Below are 19,723 nucleotides of genomic sequence, written 5' to 3' on the forward strand. Positions count from 1 at the left end.
TGTCCCCTGCATCGGCAGGCAGATTCTCAACCACTGCGCCACCAGGGAAGCCCAGACTTCATTTTTTTAAAGCAGTTTTAGGCTCACAGAAAAGTTGAGGGCAAGGTACAGAGAGTTCCCGTATACCCGTGTACATTTAATGTCTTTTGACAAAGATTTCATGTCACGTATCCATGGTTGTATTATCCTACAGAATCGTTTTGCTGCCCTACAGATCCTCTGTGCTCCATCCGATGTGCTCCGTTCATCCCTCCCCAGTCCCTGGCAGCCCCTGATCTTTTTCTGTCTCCATAGTTTTACCTTCAGCAGTGTCGTATGCGGGAACCATAGAACGTGTAGCCTTTTCACGTTGGCTTCTTTCACTTAGTAACATGCATTTAATGTTCCTCCGTGTCTTTTCATGGCTTAATAGCTCATTTCTTCTTAGCACTGAATAATATTCCATTTTACATATTTTAATTGCCTTTTAGAAGTTCATTTACGGCGTTTTCGTAGTAGCAAAAAATCAGAAGCAAAGCAAACGTTCAATGTGGAATCACTTAAATAACTTACCGTACTATATAGCCATTAAAAGAACAAGGAAGATTTCGATTAGTAAGAAGAGGATACCTAGAATATGTTGCTAAATGAGAACAAGTGGAAACAAGTATATTTGATTATCCAACTTTGATTAAAAATTAATATATTACAGGGAATTCCCTGGCGGTCCAGTGGTTAGGATTCTGTGCTTTCGCTGCCGAGGGCCTGGGTTCAAGCCTTGGTTGGGGAACTAATAAGATCCTGCAAGCAGTGTGGCCAAAAAAAAAAAAAAAATTAATATATTACTGAGGGGCTTCCCTGGTGGCGCAGTGGTTGAGAATCTGCCTGCCAATGCAGGGGACGCGAATTCGAGCCCTGGTCTCGGAAGATCCCACATGCCGCGGAGCGACTAAGCCCGTGAGCCACAATTGCTGAGCCTGCGCGTCTGGAGCCTGTGCTCCGCAACAAGAGAGGCCGCGACGGTGAGAGGCCCGCGCACCGCGATGAAGAGTGGCCCCCGCTTGCCGCAACTAGAGAAAGCCCTCGCACAGAAACGAAGACCCAACACAGCCATAAATAAATTTAAAAAATAAATAAATAAATAAATAAAATTAAAAAAAAAATATATATATATATATATATTACTGACTGCTTAGAAAGCAAATCGGAAGTAATAATACCCTCGGCCCTAAACATTGGGTGAGATTTCAGGACAAATTCACTGTCCCTGTTTCATACGCTTGCATTCATATGGACAGAAAACAAGAACAAAACAAAAATGAGCTTTTCTCATCGTGCTTCTGTCCTCCTTGTTAGGTACATGTACTGGACAGACTGGGGAGAGATACCCCGGATCGAACGGGCAGGGATGGATGGCAGCACCCGGAAGGTTATCGTGGACTCGGACATTTACTGGCCCAACGGGCTGACCATCGACCTGGAGGAGCAGAAGCTGTATTGGGCAGACGCCAAGCTCAGCTTCATCCACCGTGCCAACCTGGACGGCTCCTTCCGGTAAGTGCCGCCGGACTCTGGGCCCCCACCTTCCCCACGGGGCCCTGGCCAGTCCCAGCTGGGCGTTGGCTGATCCTTCTCAACTCAGGCCAGCGGTCTCACACCTGAAACCCTGGGGGCCTGAGGCCTGCAGGCCTTTTCAGAGCTGAGATCTGTAACGGTGCACACACCATGTCTGACATCCCGCCCAAGCAGGGTCTGGGGAAGCTTCCGCATCTATTTTACAGCAAAATGTAGAATGCTCATTCTCAGTGGGATCGAAAAGGCTATAAAGAGCCCTACATCCAAAGCAGTTTCATGGCTCCTCAGGGTGTGAACACTGAATTAACGTAGGATCCAGCAATTCCGCTCCTAGGTTTATGCCCCCAGTGAATTGAAAATTGGTATCGAAATAAATACTTGTATGCGAACAGCCGCCGCGGGAGCATCCACAATAGCTAAAAGGTAGAAACAACTGAAATGTCCACCAACAGATGAATGACGGATGGATAAGCAAGATGTGGCATATCTGTACATATCTGAGCTGTATGGTGCTCAGCCATAACGAGGAATGAAGCACGTGTGATGCCACACCATGGATGGGCCTTTCAAGTGAGAGAAGCTGGACACCAAAGGCCACATATCGTGTGACTTCACTGATGTGAAAAGTCCAGAATAGGCGAATCCTTAGGGACAGAGGGCAGACTGCTGTTTCCAGGGGCTGTGGGGGGAGGGGAGATGAGGAGTACCTGCTTGGTGTGTTCAGGGTTTTCCTGTGGGGATGGACACGTTTGGGAAGTAGCTGGTGGTGATGGTTGCACATTGTGAATGTGCTACGCAGCCCTGAATTATTCACTTTGAAATGGTTAATTTGGTGATATGTGAATTTCACCTCAAGACATTTTTTGGTATGTTTGGTTTTTTGTTTTTTTTTTTTTTTAAATTTATTTATTTAATTAATTTATTTTTGGCTGCGTTGGGTCTTCGTTGCTGCGCACGGGCTTTCTCTAGTTGCGGCGAGCGGGGGGCTGCTCTTCGTTGCGGTGCGCGGGCTTCTCATTGCGGTGACTTCTCTTGTTGCGGAGCACGGGCTCTAGGCGCGTGGGCTTCAGTAGTTGTGACAGGCGGGCTCAGCGGTTGTGGCTCGTGGGCTCTAGAGCGCAGGCTCGGTAGTTGTGGCACACGGGCTTGGTTGCTCCGCGGCATGTGGGATCTTCCCAGATCAGGGCTCGAACTCACGTCCCCTGCATCGGCAGGCGGATGCTTAACCACTGCACCACCAGGGAGGTCCTGTTTTTGGTTTTTGATCACGATACAATTGGCGTATAACATTGTATTCATTTTAGGCGTATGACGTGATTTGTTGTGATTTGTTATACGTGTATATTGCAAAATCATGACCACAATAAGTTTAGTTAACATCCATCGCTATACATAGTTACAGTTTTTTCTCCTTGTGATGAGAACTTTTAAGATCCACTCTCTTGGCAACTTTTAAATATACAATACAATATTGTTAACTATAGTCACCATGCTGTATGTTACATCCCCAGGACTTACTTATCTTATAACTGGAAATCGGCACCTTTTGATCCCCTGTACCCATTTCGCCCACCCCCCTCCCCTGGAACCAGGGGTTCTCTGTATCTCTGAGTTCTGTTCTCTGTTCTCTGTATCTGTGGGTCTGGGTTTTAATATTTTTTTTATTGAGTTATAGTTAACATACGATATTACATTAGTTTCAGGTGTAAAACATAGTGATTCAATTATGAAATGGTCACAGTGAGAACAGTTAACCATCCATCACCAAGCAAAGTTATTATAGTATTATTGGCTATATCCCCTAGGTGTACATTACATACATCCCCATGACTTTTTTTTTTTTTTAAGATTTGAGTTTTTTAAAAAATTTATTTATTTTTGGCTGCGTTGGGTCTTTGTTGCTGTGTGCAGGCTCTCTCTAGTTGTGATGAGCGGGGGCTACTCTTCATTGCGGTGCACGGGCTTCTCATTGTGGTGGCTTCTCTTGTTGCAGAGCATGGGCTCTAGGCATGCAGGCTTCAGTAGTTGTGGCACATGGGCTCAGTAGTTGTGGCTCGTGGGCTCTAGAGTGCAGGCTCAGTAGTTGTGGCGCATGGGCTTAATTGCTCCACGGCACGTGGGGTCTTCCCGGACCAGGGCTCGAACCCGTGTCCCGTGCATTGGCCGGTGGATTCTTAACCACTGAGCCACCAGGGAAGTCCCCCATGACTTATTTATCTTGTAGCTGGAAGTTTGTACCTCTGATCTCCTTCATCTGTTTCATCTGTTCCCCTACCCGCCCCCTCTGGCAAACACCTGTTGGTTCTCTGTATCTATGAATCTGTTTCTCTTTTGTTTTTTAGATTTCATATATAAGTGAAATCATACGGTATTTGTTTCTCTCTGTCTGACCTTTTTCACTTAGCATAATACTCTCCAGGTCCATTCATGTTGCCACAAATGACAAGGTTTCATTCTTTGTTATGGCTGAGTAGTATTCCATTGTGTGTGTGTGTACATATATATATATATATATATATATATATATATATATATATGTACACACCACACACACACGCGCGCGCACACACACCGTCTTTTCTTTATCCATTCAGTTCATCTCTCGACAGACACGTAGGTTACTTCCATACCTTGGCCATTGTAAATAATGCTGCAGTGAACATAGGGGTACATACATCTTTTCAAATTTGTGTTTTCATTTTCTTTGGGAAAATACCCAGATGTGGGATTTCTGGATCATATGGTAGTTCTATTTTTAGTTTTTTAAGGAACCTCCATACTGTTCTTCATAGTGCCCGCACCAATTTACATTCCCACAAACAGTGCACGAGGGTTCCCTTTTCTCCACATCGCTGCCAACATTTATCGTTTCTTGTCTTTTTGGTAATAGCTGTTCTGTTCTTCCTCTTCTATTTTTTGGAATAATTTGAGAAGGATAGGTATTAACTCTTCTTTAAATGTTTGTTAGAATTCACCGATGAAGCCATCTGGACCTGGACTTCTGTTTTGGGGAAGTTTTTTGATTACTGATTCAATTTCATTACTAATTCTCGGTCTATTCAGATTTTCTGGTTCTTCACGATTCAGTCTTGGAAGATAGTATGGTTCTAGGAATTTATCCATTTCATCTAGGTTGTCTAATTTGTTGGTATATAATTGTTCATAGTATTCTCTCATGATCCTTTTTAGTCAATAAATCTTTTTAAAAAGTGACATCAAGAAAACAGGGAAGAGGCAATGTCGGGTCAGGTTGGGAAAGAGCACGAATGTATGATTTTTGGTTGTTCAGTGATACCTTTTGAGTGTGACTCCCTCCTCAGTGCTGTACCAGGGACTGAGGACATGGTGGTGACCACGCATCCACAGCGTCCACCTCAGGAAGCCTATAGTGGGGCGCGGGTCATTAAACCAGATAATCGCACACTACCAGCTGTGTGAATTACGATTCTCTTACCGTCGTCCATAATCTCATTAAAAACAAGTTCTCGTTTGATGGGTGTTATAAATACACAGATGAGAATAGCTTTTTTTTTTAACGCTGGTACAAGTTTAATTTGCTTTGATAATATAAATTATTGGCATCGTAGGAATGAGCAAATATCAATACCTTTGTTCCGATTTGTGTTATGTTGTTAAAGCATCAGGGCAGGACAGGTGTGCTTCTCATCATCTTGTTGTCACCAGGTGTGGCTTCCTCCCTGCCACTTTTCTTCCTTCTTTCTTCTCTGTGGGGCACTTTGGCAACAGCCCCCCTTCTGGAAACGGGTTAGACAGGGAGCAGCTAGGTGTGCAGGGTCCCCTACGTCACTGTCAGGGGTGGCGGGAGGCTGGCTGGGTCTGGAAGGTGCCCTGCGCACCCCGGCAGAGGGTTCCTGGGATGCCCTGGCCTGGTCTCACGCTGCTGCATCACTGCTCCTGTTGTCCTGTGTGATGTCGATGGGTCAGCAGTGACAATGGAAGGCTTTCAAAATGGGGAGCACGATGGGGACCCCCTGACGGCTCCTTCACCCGCCTCCCCCGCCCCGCAGGCAGAAGGTCGTGGAGGGCAGTCTGACGCACCCTTTTGCCCTGACGCTCTCTGGAGACACTCTGTACTGGACAGACTGGCAGACCCGCTCCATCCACGCCTGTAACAAGAGGACTGGAGACAAGAGGAAGGAGATCCTTAGCGCTCTCTACTCGCCCATGGATATCCAAGTGCTCAGCCCAGAGCGGCAGCCTTACTGTAAGTCGGGGCCAGGCTGGGAGAGGCCCCTCTGCAGAGCTGGTGTCGGGGTTGCTTCAGGCAGGGCCCTGCCCCAGCGGTCCTCGGGGGTGGCAAAGGGATTCCCAAGGAAGGTTGCCCTGTTTTCAAGGCCCCGTGGAAGTTACGTGTTTATTCATGAAAAATCTGCTCCAAGTCAAAGTTCTCAGCCTGGGGTCCCCATGGGGTCGTGGCAGGGGTCCCTGATGGTGAAAAGCTCCTGTGACAGGCAGCCAGCAAGCAGGGCCAGGGCCTTGGGCTCACCCGCTCCCACGAGGACCACCACCTGTTCTTACGGGGACCACCACTGGTTCCCATGGGGACCACGGAGAGGGGCGGATTCTGGCCACGGTGCTGCTGAAGGTTCCAATTTTGTACTTAAGAGTGGGCTCCCAGGGGTGGGGCTCTCTGGAGTGGTTTTCTGGGGAGAACATCGTGGTCCTTACACGCAGGTGGGTTTCATGCTTTACATTTCATGGGTACCACCCTCTACCCTGTCCTGGGCAGAGTGAGATGCCAGGAGTATTTGTCAGTTCATCTGCACGTTGGTTGTGCAAGGGCTTGGGAGAATGAAAAGCATTGTCATCAGCTACCAGAGGCTCGGCCCAGTGGCCAGGTGTGGCCACCAAGCTTCTGTGCCGAGCCCGTGGGGTCCAGGCATGTCCCAGAGATAAGACAGGCCTCTGCTGCAGGACCCCCCCGACCCAGGGCCTCACCTTACCGCGCAGGCAGGTCCTGGGGTCCTGCCGGGGAGGGCTGGGGTCAGCCTCTGCAGAGGAGGTGGCCTTCGAGGGGCCCTGAAGAAGAAGATGGGGTTTCTTGTGGTAGGAGGTCGGGAAGATGGGGCAGGGCGGGGAGGACGCCCACACCGGGAGTGGCGGGCGTGGGTGTCTAGGGCCCGTTCCGGAACCTTCTCCCACCTGCCCTGTTTGCCCAGACCACACGCGGTGCGAGGAGAACAACGGCGGCTGCTCGCACCTATGCCTGCTGTCCCCGAGGGAGCCCTTCTACGCGTGCGCCTGCCCCACTGGTGTGCAGCTTCAGGACGACGGCCAGACGTGCAAGGCAGGTGAGCCGGGGAGCGGCTGGCGGGAGGGGTGGCCACCAGCCTGGGTGCCCCACGATCTGCCTTCCCTGGGGAGGGGCTCATGCGGCCCGGGCTCTGAACGTTGGCAGCCCAGCAGCCGGGATTCAGGTCAGATCTGGGCTCTGCTGCCCGATGGGCGAACGATCCTCGGAACTCAGGTTCCCGTCTGTAAGACGAGGTCGTGCCAGATGGGCAGAGACCCCAGGTAACAAGCGCACTGCCGGCATGCGCGATCGCACCCTAAAAGCTGGCTGTCTTTAGCTATTAAACCAAAACTGTGTTTATTGTAACAAGAGCGATGGTGTCAGAGAGTGTGAGACAGGAGGTTCCCGGCAGGCACACCGTCCTGTCCTCCCGCCCCTTCCAAGTGCTCCCACCGCTGGAGTACCTCGGGCCCTCCTGGGAGCTCATGTCTTTGCTTTTCTGCTTTTTCATAAGCGTTGATATGGAATTTATAATTCATTTTTTAAAAAAAATACTTATTTTTGGCTTTGTTGGGTGTTAGTTGCGGCATGTGGGATCTTTGTTGTGGCATGTGGGATCTTCTGTTGTGGCGCGCGGGCTTCTCTTTAGTTGAGGCCTGCGGGCTCCAGAGCACACAGGCTCTGTCGTTGCAACGCGTGGACTTAGTTGCCCTGCGGCATGTGGGATCTTAGTTCCCTGACCAGGGATCGAACCTGCGTCCCCTGCACTGGAAGGCGGATTCTTAACCACTGGACCACCAGGGAAGTCCCTGTAATTCATTTTTATCCTTGCATCCCATTCACATGGAATCTTTGTGCTGTAATAACCCTACCCCCTACCCCTGTACCCCGGCACGCCGTGGAAACTTCGGTTGTGAACACATCCTTAATGGGAGTTTTCTTTGGATGCACCAAGTTCAGTTGATCTCCTGCCCCCCACACAAGTGATTTTCTTTGCTATAGGTATTTTTCCACCTCTTTCTTCTCCCCTTTGGTTTTTGGGCACTTGCTGCTTCAAAGACTTGTGCTATTTTTAAAGAAGTGTCGCCCTTCTCCGTGGCACTGCCTGGGGGCCTTTACTGCCAGGTGTGGGGTTCAGGATGTGCTCTCCCAGAAATGATGTGCATCCAGGATACAGCCTGTCCCTGGGGACATCCAGGGCCCAGCACGGCCCAGCGAGGGTGGGGGGGGGGGCCTGGCTACCTGAGATGGACGGCCAGAGAAGGTCCTTCCCAGGAGGCACCATTTAAGCTGAGGCTCTAAGAGGATTAGGAGGGAGAAGGAACAGTGAGAAGGAAGAACCTGTGGGCTGCTTTGAGGCAGGAACCCGTTGGTATCAGGACTGACCTCACAGGTGTTTGATCTGTGCAGTCACACGGGGCCTCGAGTTCAGAAGGGCCCCGTGCTTGGTTTCGTGCTCTGTTGTTGACTTGAAATGCTTCATAATTTTTGAACAATCTGGAGACAGTCTAAGTATTTCCATGTATCTAACTCTGCTGTTTTGTCCACGTGTGTCTATACATTTCACTTGACATTACTGCAGGAGCGTTTGCAATGACAAGAGGTATGTATGCTTCAAAAACCTGCGTTTTAGCGCCTGAAGAATGTTTTATCAAGCGGGCATACCTTTGAACCATCTTTCCCTTGTTGGACATTTCTGTTCTATTTGTTTGCAATTTCCGAGTCCTGCTGCCGTGAGAGTGCTGGCTTGGGGCCTGGCCCTGGAGCTAGAAGGATCTGGATCTGGTGTCTGTTGCTGCCATCGATGGGTGCTGTCTGCCCGAGCCCTGTGTTGGATCGGTTGGTGATGTCTTCTCTGGGAGAGGGAGGGGGACGCAGGCATTGTTGCCATCTCTGCCCACTCCGGGTGTCTGGAGCCAGGCTGCACGTGGACATTTGGGGAAGGAGCAGGGATGGACACAACCCCCCACAAAGGTGGATCATGCAGTAGTGCCTGCCCCGACGGGGGACCTTGTGCAGCCGCTTCTGTTAAGGGGCCCAGGAGTGGGGTGTGGGCAAAAATGAGGTATGAACCCTCTTAGAAGCCCAGAGTCATGGTCCAGTGAAGGTGCACAGCTGGAGAAGCCTGGAGTTCCAGAAGCGACTTGCCCAGGCTACCCTGGGGTACAGAGAGCTCTTGGTCATCTGGCGTGGATGGTGCCTGGTGCCTCCCTTCCTTGTCTGTGAGATGAGGGTGGGTGTCACGGACCACCCCCTGCCAGGGAAGCTGTGGAGGGCCCAGTGCATTAACAGGAGTTGAAAGTGCCTACAAGGTGCCCTGTGAGTAGTGGGTACACAGTACACGGCAGCCATGCCCACCATTCACACCACTGGCAGCTCATCAGGCCCAAGGGGCTAGGTTTGCCTCTGTTGTCCAGGGGTCCTGCCGCTCCCTGGGGGAGGCCCCATTTCTTTCCCAACCAGAAGAAGCCGAGGCTGTAGGCTCCTTTCGGGGTCCCAGCATCCCAGTAGCTGGAGCCTCTGAGCTCTGGGCACCACTGCCCGGGGTTGAGCCCTTTGAGAGGATTTTTGTTCCCTCTGCAGGCATTAACTGCAGGGTGAGGAGGCCTGGGGTGGAGGGCTTCCTAGAGGAGGGGCCGGAAGCTCTGCAGTGGGTGCTGATACTGACACCTACGGGGCGGCGGAGGGGCGGGGAACCTGGGGGATTAGCAGCAAAGCCTGTCCTTCCTGTCGGAAGCTGGTTCCCAGCCTCCTTCAGGAGGACGGCCAGCCTGCAGAGTCCCCGGGATTCAGCTGCTGGGGCCACCTTCCCTGGTCTTACCAGAACTGTTTTCGCACCCCGCGAGCTGTGAAGGACACTTTTACAAATAACCCAGTTGGAGAATGCCAAGCGCGCGGAAGAAAAACGTTTTTGTTGTCATTCCGAGGGGCCCCTGCTTGGATGGGGGTCCGCACAGAGGCAGGCGGGGCCTGTCTTTACACTGAGCCTGCCTCCTCCTGCTTTTGCTCCAGATGCCCTGTCTAGGGTGTCAGGTCAGAAGGAGGGAAGAGCTCACAGAGGGACAAAAGCCATGGGACAGGAGTCTTGCTTTGCATGAGAATGTGACTGCTGGGGTCCTGGTTTTTATAAGACTGGTTCCCACCCCACTTGCTTCCCACTAATGCACTGGTTAGTTCCGGGGGTCAATGGCGGCTTCTGTACCTTCTGCCCTGGACCTGTTTGAAGTTGAAGGGGTCCGGGGCAGCTGGGGTGGGAAAGGGTAAACAATTTTCTAAATGTTTTCGTTGAAGTCGAGAAGAAACCCAGAAGCTTCTCAGAGCATTTCAAGGGTTTGCCCCTAAGATGGTTTTCTGGAAATTCGAGGTGGTTCTCAAACATCTCTCCATATTCTTCAACCGGGCATGTGTGAGAAAGGGCTTCTGTCCCCGAGGGCCTTTCTGTCTGTTTGGGCGACAGAGCGGGTCAGAGACGGTTCTGTGAGCAAGGACCTAATGGGGCCTCGGGCCTCAGATGTCACAAAAAATGACGGCTCCATGGCAAACTGGGGGCTTTAGGACACGGATCCCTCACCCTCCAGTTTCTATTCCTTGCCACAAAATATCATGTTAAAGGACAATGTTTGATTAAAAGGCCCAGTCCTATCACCTGAGCACGGTAGCTGCTTTCCTTTGCTCAGGCGGCCTTCCGAGCTGCCAGCATCCGTTGGCGATGTAGTTTTGCATCCTGGTGGACATAAATTACATGTGGAATGTGGGTTTTGAGTGCTGACGACGTGCAGGGTATCAGATGTGAACGCTGCCTGGAGACAGTGGCTGGCAACACGAGGGTAATAGGAAGAAAACGAGACACTAAGTCCTATTGAAATGTCACCAGCCGAGCTCTGAGGACCTGGTGCAGGCACCTCGCCGGCCGGAAGGGAGCAGTGCCCATGGAGGGCCGCCAGGGTCTTCTGAGGCCCAGTGTGTCCGGTGGGAGGATGGAATTCCGGGGCTGGCCGAGGAGGCCCTGGGATCATTTGGGGATCTCTTCTTGGCTTTGGAATTGGTGAGGTCCAGTGTGCTGGGGGGGGGTGAAGAGCCGAGGCCACACGGTGAGGGCTCAGGAACTGGCCCTGGGCTAAAGGAAAGGCCTTCGGGGAAGACAGAAATGGGCAAAGCCTGCGCAGGTGTGACTTCCATCCAGAATGGGATGTGTCGGAGGCAACATTCATCAGGTATAACATGGCTTTGGTCTGCAGTTGAGAGCCTGCCAAAGACTTTTGGGGTGGCGAGGAAATTCCATCTCAGGCAAACCCAGAATTTAGAGTGATTTTCAATCATGTGATGGCTTTCTATGTCCAGTCTTCCTTTTATGATACCTTAACTCACGTCCCGGCTGTGTGATCTTGGGAAATTGACTCAGCCCGTCTGTGCTTCTGTCTCCTCAGATGTAAAAAGGGATGATCGTAGTACCCGATTCATGGGGTTGTTGAGAGGGAGGCCTGGATGCCCAACAAATATGAGCTGTGCTTGAATTTGAACTTGAACTAGGAGCCAGGCAGGCAAGATGGCAGGAGAGCAGTTCTTCCCTGGACATTTGGAACCAGAAGTGGACGTGGAGGCCAGCTGGTGCCGAGAGGAGCTGGGAGGAGGCGTGGGGTCTGGGGAGCCTTCCTCACACAGCCGGTGGGGACGCCAGGCATGTGGCTCTCCTTTCTGTGGGATGAAGGCCGGCGTTGGGCTGGAGGGATTCTGGGCCGGGGGGCAGGGGCCTGGCTGTGTTGGAATTGCTCGGCCCCTTATGTCACATCCAGGTTCCCCGGCCCCAGCAAATCAGAGTCTCCACGACAAGGGATAGGGCGTGGGAGGTGGAGAGCTGCCTCTGCACTGGACACGAGCCCCAGGCAGCTGCTGGGCAGTGGGTCGGGAGACACCCGCACAGCCGGAAACATCTCAAGATTTGAAGCCAGGGCGTGACTTGCAGATCCTGGGGCTCTCATCCCAGGCGTCTGACCTTTTATGCTTCGTGGAGCTGAATATGAAGAAGTTTTTGTGACATGTGTGAATCCCATCTTTTCCTGATTTTGAGCAAATGAGAGCCAGCCCTGTGCAGGGGTCATGGCCTTCCCCAAGGAAGGAACTGAGATGGCGTGATGCTCGGACCCCAGCGAATGGGGGCCTGCGACATCCCAGGGACGTGTAGGGTCCCCCGAGAAGCAGAGGATGCAGTGGGGGCGGAATCGCTCGCTGCTGGGCGCCGGCAGAGCGCGGAGTCCGTCAGCCCTCCGAGCTGCAGTTTCCTTGCCTGTGACATGGGGAGATCAGAGGACCTCCCCCTGCTTGGGGCGGGGGGGGGGGGGGCGGGACACTCAGGATGGGAGACTCGGGACTCCCTGCCTTTGGCCTGAGGGGCGTCTCATGTCCCGCGGCCCTGCGGGTTGGGTGACACCCACTGGCTCTGGGGTGCCATGTCTCAGGTCCCCAGGGAGGGTCCTGTAGGTTCTGAGACTGGGAAGGATGTCACAGCAAGTGGCCCCTCCTCGGCTCTGGCTCTGCTGGGGGCTGGGTGAGACCTGGGGGGGGCCGAGTGACTCTTGTCTCCCAGGCGAGCGGGCCAGGAGCCCGTCCTGGGCCAGGCCGTGAGCCCGCGTGCCCTCCACCCTGAAGCACCGGCCTCCCCGCACCCTCCCTCGCAGCTGCACAGATGGAGGTGCCCAGCTGGCTTTGGTTTTTCCCCATGTTTTTCCAATTATGTGGAATGGGCTAAAAACAGCAGCAGCGGGGCCTTCTTTGGGAGTTGCCACCACCGTCCGAGGGATCCTCCTGCTGCCCGCAGGGGCTGGACCTCTGTGGGACCTGCCCTGTTGTTTTGACTTTTGTCCCTGTGTGTTCCTCGTGCCTGGAGGCTTCTGGGCCGTGCACCCCGCTCCTCCGGGCCTGAGCAACCTGGGCGAGTGACCCATGGGCCCGTGTCCAGGGCGTGTGGCTTCACCGCCTGGGGGTGGCCAGGCTGTGCTGGGGCGTCATTCTCTCCCGCCGCCCCGGCCTTTCCAGATGAGGCTGCCGTCAGGGCAGGGCGGGAGTTGGGGGCTTGGTGATTTACAGTCCGCCTGCCGCACCTTGCCAAGAAGGAGTTTTAACAGATGTTCTCGGGGACGGGAAACAAAAAGACGGCGGGGCTGTGGCCGGCAGAGGCAGCGGGACGAACAGAGGCGTCCACTGTCGGGTCTGACGGGCAGACTGACAACTGGGCCCCTCACATCCATCCGTCTGTCCGGGAGGATTAGCCGAGGCTCAGGGCCGAGGAATAAGGGGTGCGTTTGTTCCCAGTCTGGCTGTCTTGTCACTTATCAGGGAAGTAGGTCGAAGGGAAAAGAAAAGAGGCCCTTGTGGCTGGGGCCGCCGCCGCCCGGGCTGTGATTGGCGTCGACTCTGCAAACAGAAGGCAGCTGCTGTTCTCAGCCATGGACCGTGAATTTTTAATAGCAAGAAAATCAGATTGCACAGTCCCAGGAAATTGTGTAACAAGCCCAAGCACTAACTTTTTTTTTTTAAAGAAATTGAGGTATAACTTGCAGACAATAAAGTGCACAGATTCTAAGTGTACATTTTGATGAGCTTTGACAGTTGTATACATCAGCATAACCACCACCCCACGACAGATACAGAACGTTTCCACCACCCAGAAAATTCCCTGGTGCCCTTGGCAGCTCCCCCCGCCCCGTAACCAACCCCCCCCCCCCACAGAGGCAGCCGCTGTCCTGACTTCTATCACCGCGGATTAGTTTTGCCTGTTCCGGAACGTCATAGAAATGCAGCCACACAGCATGTGTTCTTTTGTGTCTGAGTCTGAAGACTAACTTTTAAACCTAATAAAAGAGGAGAGGGGAGCATGTCATATTCTTAGAAAGAGAAAAGTGTCATCATGGGGCTGGGGCCCAAGGCAGACGGCGCCTCCCGGGTGTGGTCAGCTGTGCGGATGCCCGTGTCCACTGGCTGCAGAGTTAGACTGCGGTCACCCCCCTCCCCTGCTAGCCCCGTCCCTCCTAGCCTGCCCGATGTGCCCCTTGCTTCTGCAGCTGAGCCCAGCTCCAACCTGGCCCTAGACTGACCCCGGAGCTCAGACGGCTCCCCTCAGCTTTGGAGACAAGTTCTGGGCTCTCAGGGTCCAGGCCCTGGTAGACCCCCCAGCCCCCAGGCTGCCCTTCCTGGCCCTGTGCCCCTCGTGCCTTCTCTGGCCTTGGTGACAGCTGCAGATTCCCTGTCTGGGTACCACTGACTGCGCCCTTGTGCCTGGGAGGACTCTCCAGTTCCATGTGCCCTGGGGGCGGTGACCAGAGGCCCCGGGTGTGCTGGGTTGACCCCTGGGGCTGCTGGCTCGTCATTAGAGGGAGAACAGGAGGCTCTTTTTCACCCTCTGGCTTGTCCTCCAGACCACCTTCTGAGCACCTGCCTTTGCCCGTGCTGTGCCCACGGCTTGCAGCACCTTCCCTTTGGCTCCTTCAGGCCTCCGTTCAGACACCGCCAGCCCCCCTGGGAGGTGTGTCAGGCTCTGTTCCCACCTCCACAAGGAGGGAGGGATGCTGGCTCCCCGTGGGCCTCGCCAGGCCCAGGAAGAGTGCTGGGAAGTCAGTTAGCTGCCTTCAAGAGCTTTTGCTGTGCAAGAGCTGAGGTTCTTTGGTCGTCCTGGGACCGGGAACGACTCTGGCGACTATGCCAATAGGGGCCTCCCCATGTCCCTTCCCGGCCACCCCCAGGGACAGGCTTGAGTGGGAGTCGAGACATCCGAGTCTGTCCCGACGGATCCTGCAGCATGTGGCTGTGACCCTGATGAAGTGCAGGATTTTCGTGCCTCATCGACCTGGGGGTTATCGGACAAGATCGTGTCTCTGAAAGTGCCTTATAAACTGTCCAGTGCAGGGCACTTGAGTTGGGTTCAACCGTGTAAACCACTGATGCTTGACCACCTTCGAGCTAGAGAGGCGGCATTTTCATGTGACTCAACCCACTCTGTGATTTTGGCCTCCACTGCAGGGCAGGGTGGGCAAGCCCAGTAATAACGTTTCTGTGCTCATTGGTGCCTCCTGGGGGCTGCGGGGGGAGGGTGGCGCTGTGTGAGGGAGGGTCTGTGGCTAGCCTGCTTCATACCCAAGGACAGTCAGAGCTCGCTCAAGGCCATGGAAGAAGGGACAGAGATGGGACCTGAACCAGGGCAGCCTGGCTCAGGGTCTGCCCCAGCCCCTGCCCTGCACCGCCTGGGCCCCGGGGGCATCCACATGTGGTGCACCAAGGTCGTCTGTGGGACACCTCTGGTCCGCCCTCCACGTGGACCAGAAAGGCCCCCTGTGTGGGCTTTTTAAAGAACTGAGCCACCTGCCTGGAAAAGGTGGGACGCAGACTTCCTCATGCAAGTCACCAGCTGTCTGACAGCCCTCAGCCCGCACTCCTGCCTTTCAGGGGACCGGGCTGCCCACCTCTAATTTGCCCAGCCGACCACACTTTGTTCAAACGTGTCTCTCTCTCTCCTCGCCCCCCATGGGTACCTGGGTGTGTGTTCAGTGCCGCTGGGAGGCGGTGTCCTCGAGCTCCGGGGCTCACCCGCTTTGTCATGGGACCTCCCAGCCCCGCTGGGGGCCTTATCCACACCCGAGTCCTACCTGTGAGGAGACAGGCCAGCTTACTTGCTCAGGGTCGCTCAGTGAGGCAGTGGGGCTGGCCTCTGGGGGTCACAGGGCTGGCGCTGACCTGGCCGCTGTCCGGCCGCCCCTGGACGCAGGGCAGGGGTGACGCCGTGCACACAGGCGCAGCTCCAGGCTGGGGTGCCTGCCGGGCTGGTGGTTCCCAGGGCCTGCAGCCTCCCCGAGTGCTGGCCTGGAGGCCGGGGGTGGGCCGTGCGGGGGGGGGGGACAGCTGCTTGGGCCTCGGGTTTCCAGCGGAGCCAGTGCCCGGCCTGGCCGCTTCCTCTGCGCCTTGTGACCCTGCGGCCGCTCGGCGCGGTTTCCTGGGCCTGGGTGCCAGCTCGTGGTCTCAGTGTTTGTCCAACCACTTACCCCAGGGGGGCAGTGGGGAAAATCAATTGCTAAGATACAAAAATAAGCCAGCCGCCTGCCGGCTGTGAAGCTGTTTATGGCCTTAGAAACTGCAGCGTGGAGGGCGGCCTATGCTGGGCCTGGCTCTGCCCGTGTGGCTCCGGGCCCGGGCCATGGTCAAGGTCGACTGTGCCTCCCGTGGGCCAAGGAGACCCTAGAGCCGGGACCAGGGCTGAGGACGTGTGAGGGAGGCGGAGGGGCCGTTCTCCGCTTCCGTCTCCAGCAGGAAAAGACGTCGGCAGGAGGAGCCTTCTGGGGTTGGTGCGGCCTTGGGGGAACCTTGGGGCGTGAGCCTCCGTGTGGGGGGGGCTAGTCCTTCCCGCGGGGGGCCGTGACCTTGGACCTGCAGTTGGTTCAACGGGGGATGGAGGTGATGTCCACCCTGCCCGCTGGGTGGGAGGGCGGGGAGGTCAAGGGCCCTGCCTCTTTCATCTGCGTTAATTTGGTCAGTCTATTGCCTGGGATGCACTGTTATTTTGCCCTTCCGTGAAAAATCCCTTTCCCCACGTTGGGGCTTGGAGGGGCTTAACCGTGAGGCCCTTTCGGGTAGGTTCCCACACTGGGCGACCACCAGCTGTGTCCTCCTGGGCTGTTTGGGGGGCTGTGGGTGCTTCTGCCCCATCCTTTCCTTCTCCTGTTGTTCTACCCACCCCCCAAACAGCTCAGAACCTGGAGGCCGAATATATTGCACCCGCCCCCCAACCCTGGCCTGTGGCAATTTAGTGGAGGGCTAGGGCGCTTCCCCCCCACCCCGTGGCCTAGTGAGAAAGACCCGGTGGGTCCCCAGAGTCCAGACCCAACTCCCCACCTAGACTGTGCGATCCTCTAAGGACGAATGCGGGCACCCCTCTTAAAGCCTTGGTTTTTTTCTTGTTACAAAGTAACATTTGTGTTCACTGTAGGAAGGAAAACATCCCAAAAAATACTGGAGAAAATAAGAAACACCCATAATTTTGCCACCCAAAGATAGCCGCTGTTAAGGTTTTGAGGTGTTTCCTGTCCTTTCTCCACGCACACGTTCACAACTCTTTTTGCGTGATTTGTTCGTATTGTACGTGCGGCATCATGGCTGACTTTCCTGCTTATCCTGCTTATCACGTCACGAGCTTTTCCTGCCTCTGCCCTTCTCTGGAGTGTGCTGTTCGGGGCGTGTGTAACGACTGACCTGGACCCCAGCCCCTTCATTTATGTAATGCTTTCCTTTTGTGGGATCTTTAGATCGTTTACAGGTTCTTTCCTTCGGGTGTGGGTTTGGCTGTTTTCACCAAGCCTCAGTGACCCTCTGTGACCGGGAATCCATGTGCATTTCTAGCTGCTGCTTTGGGCTGGCTTCTCAGAGGGGAAGTTGCCAGGTCAGAGGGTCCCTGAGCCACATTGCCATCCAGGAAACGTGTGCCCGGGACAGTCCCCTGGGAGGTGGGGGACATGCTACCCCTCCCCCCCCCCCCCCCCACGGAGCGTTAACCCGTCTTCCGACTGAGCTGGTAGCCACTGGCCTCCTGCTTCTACTTGCAAGTTACCGAGAAGTTACCCATTCTTCATGTTTATTGGTTGTGTTTTTTTTCTTCTGTTAATTTGTGTTTATGGTCTTTGCCTGTTTATTGTTGGGGTCTGGGTAGTTTTCTTGTTGATTTATATGCCTTTTACCTTTCTTTAAAATACTTAACAGACTTTGTGTTTTAGAGTAGTTTTAGGTTTACAGGACAGTAGAGTGGAGAGCCCTGGCAGCCCCTCTATACCTGCTCTCCCTCCTGACGCGGTTTCCCTTATTATTAGAATTTATTTCTAATATTGTAAAAGTCACACATATTTCCCATGCAGGGGTTAACAAACCGCCACCCATGGGCCAGATTGCTTGCTGCCTGTTTTGGGGCAGCCGCCGGCTAAGTTTCGTTTTTACGTTTTTACATGGTTGAAAGAACATCACAAGAAGAGTGTTTTGTGACCTGGGAAAATGAGAGGACCTTCAGATTTCAGTGTCCACGGAGGATATTTTCTTCGCACACCTTTGCTGACCCGTCCTCTGTGGCAGCTTTCAAGCTGCAGCGGTGGAGCCGAGGGATTGAGAGAGGTGGCCGTGGCCTTGCAGAGCCTGGAGCGTCTGCCACCTGGCCCTTGACAGAAAGCACACAGACCCCTGCTGGAGACTGGAAGGCCAGCCGGAGTGGTCCAGAGATAACACTGCGGGTGTTCGCCTGGGTTTCCTGCTGGCCTCTGTTCCAGGTGGCTCTCTGTGTGTCTCGTGGCTGGGCTCCTGCTACAAGCACGAGCTGCCGTTTGCACGAGGCTTCCTTGCAGACAGGGGTGGGCTCAGAGCTGCCCCGGCGTCCCGTGGGCAGAAGGTATTCAGGGAAGAGTCGTGGCCTGCGGGACCACTAAAACCCTCGGGGGGCACCCAGCCTCTGAACTCAGACCAGACCCCACGGGGAGGGGGCGGTCGATGGTCAGCCCCACTCCTGCCCACGGGGCTGCAGAGCGGCCCCTGCGCCCTCCGGCCTCCACGCTGCTGCCCACGCCAACCCTTCTGTCTGGAGTTCCTGCCCTTGAACCCATCCTTCCATGGAGGCTGTCCCCTTACCCTCTGTTCTCCACTTGTTGGGAGCTGAATCGTGTGTGTGTCCCCCCGCCGAATTCTCACAGTGAAATCCCCACCCCGGAGCCTGTGGATGTGACCTAACTTGGAAGTAGGGTCTTTGCAGTTGTAAGCAAGTTAAGATGAGGTCATGCTGGATTAGGATGGGCCCTAAACCCAGTGACTGGTCATCTTATAAGAGGGAGATTTAGACACAGACACACAGGGGAGGAGGTCACGTAAAGATGGAGGCAGCGATTGGAGGGATCCAGCCACAAACCAAGGAACATCAAGGATTGCTGGCAACCATCAGAAGCTGGAAGAGGCGAGGAAGGATTCTCCCAGGCGCCTTCCACGAGAGCGTGGCCCTGCCAGCACCTTGATTTTTGACTTCTGGCCTCCAGGACTGTGAGGGAATCAGTCTCTGCTGATCCGAGCCACCCGCTTTGTGGGGATGTTACAGCAGCCCTTCTCTGTGTCCCCTCGTTTGTGTGATCCCGGGCCTGGAACAGGGACGGTGCCCCAGAACGGACGGTGGCTTGGTCTGAATGGATGTTGGCAGGGAGGGAGGCCTTTGAGCTGGACCTGTCCGTGGCATTGGGCCCTCTGTCCAGTCTGCTTTTCTGTTTTGAGGCGAACATGCTGCCAGGAAGGCAGTGCCCTGGCCTGGCCTGTGCCCCGTGCCCTGCGCTTGGCTCCGAGGCATGGATGCCCCCCTCTTTCCTGCCTGCGTGCAGGGGGAGGGGCAGAGGTCAGGAACCTACCCAGAGGAGGCTCCAGGGACTTCTGCCCAGCCAGGAGGGAAGGTTTCACTTTCTTTGGCAGCTCTGTGGGGCAGGCTATTTATTTAAACAACCCCAGAGGAAACCATTTGGCCAAACTGTTAGTTTCTAAACAGTTTACTTCCCTGGTGTTTAAACAAACTCCTGCCCAGGCTCTGTGTCTGGTCCCAGGGAGGGGGTTGGCCTCTCTTCTTCCGGGCCCGGCACAGCGCCCTGCGCCCACCCCAGGGGGCCCGACGCCAGGCTGCCGCTCACACCTCCCTACAAACAACCCTGGAGGTTGCCCTGATGAGCATCTGCCAACGAAGGGGCCCAGGCCGGTGGTCCTCTCTTCACAGCTGCCCCCGCTGGCCTGGCCCTGGATGGCGTGCCCCACGCCTCTGTGCTGGGCTCCGCCTCCTCAGACCTTCAGGCAGATGGGCCAGGCCGTGGCTCTTTCCTGGGGGTCCTGTTCTCTGCATTTTTGTCAGCAAAGCTCAAATAAAAACCTCAA

The 19,723-nt window shown here is 54.6% G+C and overlaps 1 protein-coding gene across 2 annotated transcripts in view; it reads left to right on the forward strand.

Moving 5' to 3' along the window:
- LRP5 (LDL receptor related protein 5) overlaps nucleotides 1-19,723 on the forward strand; it is a 109,955-nt gene that overhangs the window by 34,893 nt on the left and 55,339 nt on the right. For both annotated transcript variants that reach the window (XM_068554907.1, XM_068554908.1), the window contains exons 3-5: nucleotides 1,336-1,533; nucleotides 5,583-5,779; nucleotides 6,735-6,866. In XM_068554907.1, coding sequence (XP_068411008.1) covers nucleotides 1,336-1,533; nucleotides 5,583-5,779; nucleotides 6,735-6,866 — 527 coding nt within the window. The remainder of the gene's footprint in view (nucleotides 1-1,335; nucleotides 1,534-5,582; nucleotides 5,780-6,734; nucleotides 6,867-19,723) is intronic.

The sequence above is a fragment of the Eschrichtius robustus genome, chromosome 11 (genome assembly GCF_028021215.1).
Source record: "Eschrichtius robustus isolate mEscRob2 chromosome 11, mEscRob2.pri, whole genome shotgun sequence".
NCBI classification, from domain to species: Eukaryota; Metazoa; Chordata; class Mammalia; order Artiodactyla; family Eschrichtiidae; genus Eschrichtius; species Eschrichtius robustus.